The sequence below is a fragment of the Cucumis sativus genome, chromosome 1 (assembly GCF_000004075.3).
Source record: "Cucumis sativus cultivar 9930 chromosome 1, Cucumber_9930_V3, whole genome shotgun sequence".
Classification (NCBI taxonomy): domain Eukaryota; kingdom Viridiplantae; phylum Streptophyta; class Magnoliopsida; order Cucurbitales; family Cucurbitaceae; genus Cucumis; species Cucumis sativus.
Window position 1 is genome coordinate 29,907,047 of NC_026655.2, and position 13,095 is coordinate 29,920,141.

At 37.7% G+C, this 13,095-nt stretch overlaps 1 protein-coding gene across 8 annotated transcripts; it reads left to right on the forward strand.

The window, feature by feature from the left end:
- On the forward strand, positions 1 to 12,953 carry LOC101206605 (WRKY transcription factor SUSIBA2). 8 transcript variants are annotated; one of them, XR_004217514.1, is made up of 9 exons: positions 153 to 553; positions 2,352 to 2,534; positions 4,539 to 5,422; positions 10,095 to 10,253; positions 10,576 to 11,324; positions 11,722 to 11,829; positions 11,977 to 12,010; positions 12,588 to 12,649; positions 12,764 to 12,953. XR_004217514.1 is itself a non-coding variant. In XM_031887546.1 (6 exons), exons 1-6 carry the CDS (start codon positions 338 to 340, stop codon positions 11,158 to 11,160), a joined length of 1,908 nt encoding a protein of 635 aa, XP_031743406.1. In that variant the 5' UTR covers positions 153 to 337; the 3' UTR covers positions 11,161 to 11,295. The 8 variants fall into 8 exon arrangements, 1 of the variants encoding a protein (XP_031743406.1); XR_004217510.1 differs by adding an exon at positions 1 to 143 and having other exon boundaries at positions 335 to 553; positions 11,977 to 12,942; XR_004217513.1 differs by having other exon boundaries at positions 12,588 to 12,953.
- The last annotated feature ends 142 nt before the right edge of the window (positions 12,954 to 13,095 follow it).

Below are 13,095 nucleotides of genomic sequence, written 5' to 3' on the forward strand. Positions count from 1 at the left end.
GCAACCTAACAGAATTTACGCTTATTTCTATCTTCCTCCCAATTTCCTTTTTCTCATATTTTTTTTGTACTTTCTTTCTCTTTCCATTTCTAACTTTAATCTTCCTTCAATGTCATTCAAATTATCACATCTTCCACTTCAAGGTACACACACACACCGTACACACACACACACACACACACCTCCATTCTTCTCACTTCAACTCAACCTCCATTCACATTCTTTTCTTTTTCTTCTTCTTCTTCTTCCTCTTCTTCTTCTTCTTCTTCCTCTTCTTTCCTTTTTAATTATTATGTCTTAACTCTCTCTGATAATCAATATTTGGCGTTGTTAGTTTATGGACCACTTTGGCCACCTCACAGATGATGGTGTTCTCGTTGATGCCAATGCTGGAAGCTTTGCCCAATCACGACCTTCCAAGAGACGGAGAAATGGGTGGATCCCTACAAAGGATTCCCATTCCCCCATTCTTTCTTCTCCCTCCCTCACCATTCCTCCTGGAATCAACCCAACTCTGTTGCTTGATTCCCCTGTTATGCTTCTCAATACACAGGTGCCATTACCTATTCTCTTTCTTTCTTGCTTTCTCTAATGCCTCATCTTACTTTTCATATATTTTCTCTTCTCTCTTCTTTTATCATTCCTGTGTATAGGGAGTCAATGTCCTTTTTCAGCTCTTGATCTTTTCATTACCTTCCTTTCCACCTTTTCAATGCTAACTCTGCTAATTTAAAACTTAAAAGGGAATTGATAGTTAACCTTGGAGCAATCCAGGCCTATGTATCGGTGTGTAGGTACAGTCTTCACTCTTCCAAGGTGACGTGGGCCCGATGCATGGATTCACGGGAACAACCTCTCACTCCCTTTACCAAATCTGAATTCCGAATCTTAGGTCTAAGATGGTACATAATTGATTTAGTTCTTTTTTTCCTGTTCTAGCTTGGATTGTCGTGTGATTGTTATCATTGCTACTGATTTTCTGTTCTCCACAGCTTTTCTGGTTTTCCAAATCAATTTTTTTAATTTATTACCTATTAGTTTTTCTCAAATCAAATCATCATGAACCCTTCATTTGTTTTTCTTCTTCTTCTTCTCTTTTTCTCTCTTCTTTCTTATGCCTCCATGGAATAAAATCTCTCTCATTGTTACTGTCGTATTTACATCTTATCTCACCTTTGGATGTCGTAGGATATGCAAGTACGGTTAGAAGTGATAGTTCCACCTTTCTTTTTTATGGCCAAATCTTAAGAACTTCAACGTTAATTCTGCTTGGCTTGGAGCAATTTTATATTGGATAATATCACAGTAAGGTGATTTGGCCAGGCCATAGGAGATTTAAGGAAATGTCTGCCATTTCTATCAGTATCATGCATCTTAGGATAACTTCGATTTTACATAAGGGAATCTTGCATCCAATCTCGTTATTGTGAAAACTCAAGATCTTGGTTTCCAAAATACTTCGTGAGATTTTCCAGTAACTCTTTTGTTTTGGGTACTTCCTTTTCTCTTTTTTAGGGAGCTCCTCGATTTTCCTTGCTTTTGGAAGGTTAAAATTCCTAAAAAAGGGGAAAATTTTGTCTGACAAGTTTTGCATGGGAGAGTAATGCTCAAGAATGCAACTAGAGGCTTTCCACCATGGTATTGTGGCCTTATTGGTGTGTTCTTTGTAGGAGACAAAAAGAAGATCATGACCATTTACGTTAGGATTGTGATTTTTTTGCTTCTTTGTGGAACAGGTTCTTTTGGGCCTTTGGGATTGTACTAGCTCATAACAGAGAATGTTGAGCTCTTGAGTTCTCCTTTTCGTAAAAAAGGAAGGGTTCTGTGGCAGTTTTTTTTTTCTGCTTTGTTATGGGTGTATCTGACTTGAGAAGAATAGTATAATTTTTTGTGGGTTGGAGAGGTCTGCGGTAGGTCTTTTGGGGTAGGATTGGGTTTAATTCCTCCTTGTGGACATTTGTTAATACAACGTTTAATAGTTATCTGCTTAGCTTTATTCTCTCGTGTAACACCCCTTTCTGTAATTGGGCGTGAGTGCTTTGTTGGATTTAGGATTGCTCTTTTGTATACCCTTGTGTGTCCTATTTCATCTATCCCAATGAAAGCTTCGTTTCTTCCTATTTTCAATTTGTTTCCTTTTAATTGTTTTTGATAAAACCAATTTCCATATTTTAGAACGTTAAGGAGGAATTTGTCAATAAAACCGTATATGACAATGGAAATGTATTCGGTTCGTTTCACGTGTGACATTACACATTATCACATGGAACATTTAGGTTGTTGTGAATTTTATCAGTTTTTCTTTGTTTCTTCTGCCTTCTTATTTAAGACGAATGGATGGTTTATGTTAGGATTTGCCATCTCCAACCACTGGTACATTTCCTCCCATACATCAAATAAAGGATGAACAATCATTGTTGAATCCTGTAATGCCAGAAGATGGAATTAGCCACGGTAGTGAGGATTCCTTCTTCAGGTTCGCACCTCAGGGGGAGCTTTGCACTCTTCAAAGTCTTCTGAGGATTGAAAATCAGGTAATTTATGCTATTTCTTTTCTCGTTTGCGTATTTAGTAGTAACTTTGCCCATAATCTTAGTGAATTTATGAGGGAGAATGGATGCTTACTCTTACGTGGCAATAGTACTGTGATTTCCCAGAAATTGGAAAAGAAAAGCTTATTATTATTCGAGTACTGTGATTGCTTTTCTCCTTTTCAGTGTTGTTAATAGTTAGGAACTACAAGCTCATTCAGTCAAATCTTATTTAACTCTAATCTTGAGTATCCTTATTGTATTCAACTGTATCATATGAATTTCAAGTTGTGAAAACACCTAGATCCAGATCAAATGCTGATTCATCAATCTTATTGAACATTCTACTTTGAAAATCAGTAGACCAAATTTTCCTATCACAATCCTTATGAAATGATTAAACGCATTTCTACAATTTGGTGTTATAACTCTATTAGTTTAAATACTAGATAAGGCACTTTATTGGTTAAAACATTTAATTAATCATGTAGAAGATCTGGATTTTCAATTTAGTTGTCATCTAGAGCTAAATGGGTTTGAATAGGGTGGATTTTAGGTTTGTCACTTAATGAGTTTAACCTGCTATCATTAAACATCAAAGATAATTGAGAACAACAAATCAGAAAGTTCCAAACCTAAGATGATAGTGGTACAGTAGAAAAGATAACAATAGTTGTTTTTTCTACCAAAAAGGTAAAAAAAAAAACAGTAGGAAAGATAACAATAGTTGGTGAAAGGGGAAAGGCAATGACACAAGCATTAGTGCACATGTAAACACCATTTTGATTCCTTATAGTTCGTTAAGGTGAGCAAAAAACAAGAATGTGAGATATGGTTTGGCAGCATGGTGAAATTCCATATTGTTGGCAAAAAAGCATAGTTGCTAGTTGGCTTTTTGGTAGACTCCAGTGAACAGGCCATATGGACAGGTGGATCAAATCATTCTTGCATTAGTGATGGTTTTGAGACACACAATGTAGTGTTTATGGGGACCCATGGTAACCTCATTGTGGCAGATAGTTTTCAGTTTGATTCTTTCTTTTTTCTTGATAAACATTTAGCTTTGCCCTTAGCTTAAACCAGGAGACTATATCAGTGCTGAGAAACTGAGAAGGAATAAATTTGGAGAAGTGGGAAGGAAAGAGTGAAGGAAACAAAATATAGAGACTGATACCAGAGGCTCTTAAGTTCATTGATTTCAAATTCTTTTTTCTTTCAGAATTTATTACGTTTCATAATGGTGTGTCAAGATCTATATGACAAAAGAATCCCTAAATGTAGAGTAATCTTGTTAAATTCCCGATGGATCTGATATGCTGAATTCAGATCTGCTGTTTTTCTGCAACAAACATGCTTCTTATAACTCTGTAGCTCCCTCTATCAGAACCCCAAACCTTTTCCTGATCTCTCTGCAGCAAGAAAATTAGGACCCCTTTTGGGTCTTCTCCTTTTCTTTACTTTTTTTCCCCTTCTTGTTCGCCACAATTAGGATTGTGATCAGAAAAGTGACAGTTTTCTAGACAAGTTTATTGGGTTTTCTGTGTTTTGGACATAATATCTCACACCCTCTATCACTTGTCATAATATGGCGGCTCCAGAAAGCCCCAACTGTATTGGCATTTGAAGCAATCCTCTGAAAGTCATCATTAACTTTAACATCGTTCATATTTGATTTGGAACACAGCGTTACAATCTCATACTAATGTCAATTTTTCTGGTGGTAAGTGGGTATTAAGGTGTTAAGAATGTTGATTTGTGACTATGGAGTGCAGAAAAGTAAATATGGAATCTTAACTTGAGGTAACAGGTGAGCGTTAGGTAGGGCCATATCTTGGAAAATATATTTTCATCTGTGACTTTTATCTAGGCGTTGGTTAGTTTAGAGTGTTGCAGATTGGGTAGATTTATCTTGCATATTCTTCACGACTAATTGTTGTAGACATTAAACTGTTTAATGCTTAAAAAAATGGTTCTTATCATTTTGATTTTATTGTAATTGTTACCCAGGAAGCTGAAATTGATCATCAAGCCCTTGAATCGGAGAAAACGCTGATGGATTTTGAATTCGTACCTGATATTCCAAAAGAGGCTGCTGTATTGAAATATGAAATTGCACCATCCACTGACAATAGTTATTTTGATGGCAAGATTGTTAATGGCAACTGTGAGAATATGGAAAGTTGTCTTTCTTCTATAACTACTAATCAACCATGTATACATGAAGAATCAACACAAGGAGATGACATTGACACGCAGCATCCTTTAGAAGATGAACAAAAAGGGTCTTACATTCCTATGGGAATGTTAAGGACATCAGAAGATGGATACAACTGGAGGAAATATGGACAGAAACAGGTCAAAGGTAGCGAATATCCAAGAAGCTACTATAAATGTACGCATCCAAATTGTCTAGTAAAGAAAAAGGTGGAGCGATCTCTTGATGGTCAAATAACTGAAATCATCTATAAGGGTGCTCATAATCATGCAAAACCTGATCCCAATCGTCGAGCCATGGCTGGATCTGTGCCAATTTCAGGGGATAATCCAGAAATTGGTGAAGGTGGTGGAAACCATTCCAAACTTGAAGCTGGGCTGACGTGGAGAAACTCTCAATATGGGGTGAAGGATATCAAACCTATCTCAAATTGTAGTGTTGATGGTCTAGAGAGGACGCCCTCCGTGTCAGTTTTGAGTGAACTTTCTGATCCATTGTTAAATCCCCAAGAGAAAACTGTTGGGGTTCTTGAACCGGTAGGAACACCTGAGCTTTCATCCACACTTGCCAGTCATGATGATGATAATGGTGGTGGTGGTGACGATGATCTTACAACTCAGGGAAGCATTTCAGTTTGCACAGAAGCTGATGATGCCGAACCTGAATTGAAAAGAAGGTGATGATCCTACTATTCATAGGATATTATAATAAAAGAAATAACCAAAAATATGTTCGTTATGGACTACAAATTGGTTAGAATAACTCTATGTATCTACGAGGGGAGGGGATTTGATAAAAGATTGACTGTAAATGCATGGAACTGATGAAGTGTTATCTACAGCATTATTTTCATGTTCTTTTCTGGTGAGCAGTATCTACAGTTTTTGACGCCATAATGTGGATGAATTTCATAACTTCCTGGTTCCTACCACTTAAGAGAGCGCATGTTTGTGGATCTACTTAGGTTTAAACATATTATGAATTACAGAGCTTATATTTCTCAAAAGGTATTGGTAAGTTAACGACCTAACCCTTCTTAATTTGATTATTTTCATCATTTTAATTGATGTTCTTTCTCTATCGGATTTACCTCAAGTTGTTCATGTTTGTTAAAAACTGCTGACAAAATTCATGATGAGTTGAAAAGTGTTAGGACTCCTCCACCTGCCACTCAGAAAATCCCAACAAGCCTAGAGAAACAGAGACAGTTCTCTGTAACAATATATTGAAATGGAAATAAAGCTAGTCTTCACAGTGCTTATTCAAGAACAGAGAAAATAAGAACAGTGAACAAATAGCAAAGAAAAGCAAAGAAAAAGATCCCTAGCAAATTCGAGAAGGCTGGTTCTTCTCCAAAAAGCATTCAACAGTTTTTCCCCCAAAATGTAACCTAACTTTTAGCAATCCCAAAACATTCCTTAAGTACTCCAATTTCCCCTGGTGGGTCCCTCAACGGTTATTCTCCTCACTTATCACCACTGGCTATGTTGTCACCTGACGATACCCCTTTTTACCCCGCGTTTGTAAGTATGAATAATAGGGGGCCTACAATACGGCCGGGCTCGAAGCTCACCTTGTCGTCAAGGTGGAATGAAGGATATTGCTGGTTAATGGAGTAGACAGATTACCACATTGCTTCCCTGTCATGTAGCCCTTTCCATTTCACCAATCATTCATTAGCCCTATCTCACTGTTCCAACGGATCCCGAAAACTATCTCGGGTTCAACTTGCAATTCAAATTCCTCAGTCAAATCTGGTGGCAAGCGCTGTACCTGTTGAGTTTGCCCCAACTTTAGTTTCAGTTGGGAGATATGGAACACGTTATGAATCATTACTTCGGGAGGGAGGTCCAACCGGTAAGCTACTTCCCCAATCTCTTGTATCATGCGGTATGGGCCATAGAATTTTAGGGCTAGCTTCTCACTCCACTTTCTGGCTAATGACCTTTGTTTGTAGGGCTTGAATTTTAAATATAATTCATCTCCAGTTTTGAATTTTAGCTCCCAGCGGTGTAAATCAGTTTGCTGCTTCATCCGATTCTGAGCCACTACTAAATACTCCTTCAAAGCACCAATCACCAGATCTCTCTCCTTGACCAACTGCTCTGAACTGTTATGGGTCGTTTTCCTGTCTCCATATGAAACCAGCAGGGGTGGGGGTCTTCCATAGACCACTTGGAATGAGTCATCCTCGCAGATAAGTGGAAAGTGGTGTAATATACCATAACTCAGCCCACAATATACACTTGTGCCACTTGGTTGGCTGCTCGTTGCAAAAGCATCGCAGATAGGTCTCAAGACAAAAATTCACCCTCTCGGTCTGGCCATTCGTTTGGGGATGGGAACGCAGTACTTCTCTTTAGTGATGTTGTTAGGATACTAACAATAATTTAGACTGAAAGGACTGTATAAATGGCTTAAACAGAGGCGGTACTCTGGTTTACTTTATTTATATATAAAGCCAAATGATCCAGATTCACAAGATGAAAAGAAATAACAAGAAACAACAAGGAAAAATGCAGAAAAGATCATACCAGCCTCTTGGTTTTAAGAGACCCTGGTGGCTGCTGTAGCCCTACCTCCTAAAAGTTAAAAATACCCTAGCTACTCCAACCTAATAATCCTATTTATAGACTCACATATTCCTCAGCCCAGTGGGCCCTACCACTCAGAACGTCCTTCCAATCATTTCTCCATAATAATTCCCTGTGCAGTTACTTTTCTACCCTTCCTCCTATAAGTATGGATAATTGGGGGTCTTACAGATGTCTCCATAGCTGAAAACAGTTCTCTCCAGAAATGACTCAAAAAAATCTTATCACGGTCTGTGATAATCGACTTCGGGATTTCATGCTTGCTAATGACTTCTTCAATGAATTTTTACGCAACCTGTTTAGCTGTGAATGGGTGCTTAAGGGTGATAAAATGAGCCATCTTACTTAGGCAGTCTACCACCACCATAATGGCATCAAATCCCCCTGCCTTTGGTAGCCCTTCTATGAAATTCATTTTCCAATATTTGAGGATTAAGTTTGGTAGAGGTAAGGGTTGTAGAAGTCCCACCGGCGAGAGAGCATTCGTTTTGTTCCTTTGACAAACTTCATACTGCTCAACATATTGCTTCACATCATTTTTCATGCCCACCCAATGTATCTCTCCATTCATTCTTTTGTAGATTCTGCGAAATCTCGAATGTCCTCCTAAAATCGAGTCATGGAAGGTATGGAGTAAGGCTAGAATTGAGGATGAAGTTTTAGATTGTTCCCCTTCTATAGCAACCTGCCTGGCACCAATTGATAGTTTGTTTTTCACTCAGGATCCTGTGTCAAAATACTGATTATTTTTTGGAGCTCGTCATCATTTTCCATTTCTCTCATAACCATGTCCACATCTACTATCCCTGGGGATGTCAATGTATTTAATTCCACCGTGTGGTTCATTCGGATAGGGTGTCTGACTTTGTTTTGAAAACTGGTTGGTATAAAATCTCAAAGTCACAGCCCAGCAACTTGGTCAACCATCTCTGAAATTGGGGTTGTACTTCCCTTTGTTCGATCAAAAACTTCAATGCCTTTTGGTCTGAGAGTACTGTAAATCTTCTTCCCAACAAATAGTGTCTCCATTTTCTGCATTGCCATCACCACTTCCATTAGTTCTCTCTCGTATATTGGCCTGTGCACGAGGAGATAGTTTCTGACTAAAATAGGCAATGGGTCGTGCGTTTTGAGACAAGACTGCTCCCAGCCCAACCCCCAACGTGTCTGTTTCAATAGTGAAGGGTAAAGAAAAATCCGGAAGATCTAAAACGGGGATTGATATCATTGCTTGCTCTAACGGTTCGAATACTTCAGCGGGACCCTTCGTCCTATTTAAACCCATTCTTCTGCAACAACTTGGTAAGAGGCGGGGCAATATTCCCAGAACCTTTTACAATTCTTCTATAGTAGTTTGTAAGGCCCAAAAATCTCCTCAATTCAGATATGTCTCTTGGTTGTGGTCAATTTACCATCGTTTTCACTTTTTTGCCGTTATCCTCTACTCCTTTACTAGAGATCCAATGTCCCAAATATTGAATTTAGGAATGCCCAATGACACATTTCTTCTCATTTGCAAACAATTTGTTGTCTCTCAAAATACTAAACACCACTCCCAAATGTTTTTCATGTTCAGTGATGTCAGTGCTGTAGACTAGGATGTTGTCAATAAACACTAGCACAAAATGCCTCAGGAAGGGTATGAAAACTTGATTCATTAGTGACTAAAAGGGTTGATGGTGCATTGGTCAATCCAAAGGGCATAACATTGAACTCATGTCCTTTGTGGGTGCAAAAAGTTGTCTTCTCAATGTCCTCCCTCATCCGAATTTGGTGATACCCTGAACGCAATTTCAACTTAGAAAAAACTGCCTCACCATGTAGTTCATCAAGAAGTTCTTCAATCACAGGAATGGAAAATTTGTCCGCAATATCACCTGATTTAATTTACGGTAGTCCACACAAAAACACCACCCTCCATCTCTTTTTTTCACGAGCAATACGGGGCTTGAATAGGGTCTGATGATTCCCGTTTGCAACATTTCAGAAACTAATCTTTCAATCTCTTCCTTTTGGATGTACCCATACTTGTAAGGCCTAACGTTGATGGGTTTCTATCCATCCACTGTCAGCATTCGATGATCTACTGCTCTTCTAGGAGGTAACTTCTTTGGCATCCCAAACACCTCCTTATATCTCTTTAACAAATTCCGAATCATGGGCAAGTGAGACTCCTCCCCTGTTTCTTCACTATCACATTCATCCCTGTTGCCTTCCTCAATTTCCACATTATGAAATTCCAGCAGGAACCCTTGATCTTCTACCTCCCAGGTCTTGGATAGTCTTCAATAAGCATTCAGCCTTCTTGTTTGGACTCCTCCACTTGCCACTCAGAAAATCTCAACAAGGCTAGAGAAACAGAGACGGTACTCTGACAATACATTGAAATGGAAATGAAGCTAGTCTTCACAGTGTTTACACAAGAACAGAGAAAATAAGAACAGTAAACAAATAGCAAAGGAAAGCAAAGGAAAGCAAAGAAAAAGATCACCCCAGCAAATTCAAGAAGGCTGGTTCTTCTCCCAAAAGAATTCAACAGCTTTTCCCCAAAATGTAACCTAACCTTCGGCAGTCCCAAAACATTCCTTTAGTACTCCAATTCCCTCTGGTCGGTCCCTCCACGGTTATTCTCCTCACTTATCATCACTGACTGTGCTGTCACCTAACCATTCCCCTTCTTATCCCTGTGTTTGTAATTATGAATAATAGGGGCCTAACACAAAGATTGCTAATCTTCGGAATGAATTGTTGCAGGCGGAAAGAGGATAGTTCAATTGAGACAAACTTGGCTTCAAGATCTGTACGTGAACCAAGAGTAGTTGTCCAAATTGAAACTGAAGTTGACATACTTGAAGATGGGTATCGGTGGCGGAAATATGGTCAAAAAGTTGTCAAAGGAAATCCAAATCCAAGGTACCAGCATTAAAGTTTATGCTAGTGTGTTTATGAATATGGATTTTTGTTGCATTCTATGTGTTTTCTGATAACTGAAGGGACAAGGAATACGTTTAGTCGTTTACTGTAAAATTGATGGATTTTACTCCCAGATTCTTATTTTTGCTCACATAAAATTCTCAGAGTTGAAATAGTATTTGTTCCTAGACTTTTGATATGATCATGATTTTTGAATTTGAAAATCAAAAAGATGCGTAAGCATCGACATGGATTACTGTTTGAGGATTACTCAAATTGATTATGTCTCCTATCGTTTGAGGATTACTGTTTCTGTGTACAGGAGCTACTACAAATGCACGAGTGCAGGCTGCTTAGTAAGGAAACATGTTGAGAGAGCATCACATGATCTGAAATGTGTCATTACAACATACGAAGGGAAACACAATCATGAAGTGCCAGCAGCAAGAAACAGCAGTCAAGTAAACTCGGGTAATGGCAATGCCCAACCGCCTGCTTCTCATGTGCAACCAAACATGGGTTTGTCCAGAAACTCAAACGTCCCAAAGTCCGAAACAGAAATTCAAGATCTTGCCACCCATTTTTATCCAAAACCGGAATTTAACAATGACTATCAAAGGTCTGGTTTTGACACTTTTACAAACGATATGAAACTTGGAGCTCCTCCATTCTGTCAAATGAAGTTCCCTCCACTCCGGAACACCTTGCCATACAGTACCTTTGGATTAAGTTCAAAGCATACTGCAACAGGTATCTCTGGGTCTTTGGCATCTGTGGTCTCGGACTTTCCGATTTCTTTGCCATTGAACCAAAAACTCTCGGCCGCTGGTTACGATTATACCAATGGAAGACCAATACTACCATTTCAGGTTTTCTTGGCTGGTCAGCAGCTGAGGGAGACAGATAGATTCCTCACACCCAAACAGGAGCACGACGACGATAACATCTGTGCTTCATTCCAACCAGTTGTCGATAGTTCGAGTGGATCTTCATCGTCATCGATCTCATCAGTTTATCAACAAATCATGGGAAATTTTACATAGCTTTTTCATTCTTGACACAACAGTATAGGTGTAGTAATGAAGCTTTTTTTCTTGCCTTAATTCATTGTAATTACTCATTTATTCATAATTCAATTCCTACAAATCCATATAGTTTCCACAGTAACTCTGCCTCAATGCTCTTCAAGGTAATTCCAAAGTGGCAAAAAATGCTTAAGTACAAGTAGTTATGTTAAGTTAACTGAGAACAGCAGTATCCCAGACTGATGCTTGATCAACTCCTGTGTAGGCTCCTAAATAAGTTTCTCATAGGCATCTTACGATCAACCATGACCCTCACTCAGTAGAGCTCAATGTTCATTTTTGTTTTTACTGCATATTACTCATGTTAAAAACCTTGTTTTTTTTTTTTCAAAAAAATACTATTGTAGATTACTCACTTGTAATCACTTTCTGCATTCTTTCAGTTACTGATGACCATTACAGAACAGAAAATTCAGGTGGTGAAGAATGCCCATAGGAGATCATATCACTTCTCAGTTGGCTATTTTGCTCAATACTGCCTTCCACATCAGGTTAGATTCTTGAACTGACTAATTAAAGAAAACATCAGCGGTGTCTTGACTCAACTAAAACTGCCTTAACTAAATACTAACAGGCTATCTAAAATTGGATGAGGATCTTTATCTAATGAACAACTGTATCTAATTTAAATGTTGCAGGTGAACAAATAAGGCCCAAGATCCCTCATTTCCAGTGAGTTAGTTGTCAAGCTCAGGGGTCGTTTTATAGCATTCTTATTTTTTTTGTTTGGTTCTTCTTGTTTCCAATTTCTTGAGAAACGTAAGCGTTTGGTAATTGTTCCTATTCCTTGTTTCTCATTTTTCATAAACGTTTTCAAAATTTTGTTGGAATTTTGGCAACAATCTCAGGTGAACTAAACGTTTTACTTATAAATATATTATACCAAAAATATCTACAAATGAATTATAACGCTAGTTTTAAAATGGTTAGTTTTCATAAATATAACAAAACACCTGAATATTTACAACCCGTGTAACAAAATAAAAAAACTCATGATATTTTCATAAATTCCAAGTTTGCGCTTGAATAAGAAATTCCAGGATTTTGGAAAAGAAAAAAAAAAGAAATAAGAAATGATTTTCAAACATGATTTTGTTATGTTTTCAAAAAGAGAAAAAGTAAAAAGGAGGGAGAAACAATTACCAAACTTAAAATGATCGTATGTAATTTGATCTTCGTTTTGATTAAACTATGAACTCCTACAGTGTTTTTTATTAACATCAGTCTCTTTAATGTTTGGTGCATATAGATAGATAAGAAGTATAAGCATAATATGATAGATGAAGTTGAGCCATTTCTACATTTTGAAAGGTAAATGAGTAATTGCTTATTCAACTTGCTGTGATGCACTAAATCATGAATATATTGAAGAGTAAATGGCAGTTGAAAGGATGAATGACCTCTTGACTGATCTCAACCATTTAGGGCTTATATTGAAGAGTATGGATAAAACGTCAACACCTGGATCCAACATAAGCAGAATTTAGGGCTTACTAGCATGCACATTTTTTTCTCAAATGTATTGGAACAATTTAATAAACAGCTAAAACTAGTGGTATAGCTACATTGTGGTTGCAACATTTTTAATATGTCTTTTGCAACAATTCTTGTCAAATACTTTTCCCTCATGCTTTTAAATATATAATTGTTTTGTTTCAATCGTTCTTTAGGCATTACTATTTAGATAGATACATAAGAAATTAGAGTATACACAATTGATTCTAAATTGAATTTAGAGCACAATAGGGGTAAACTTT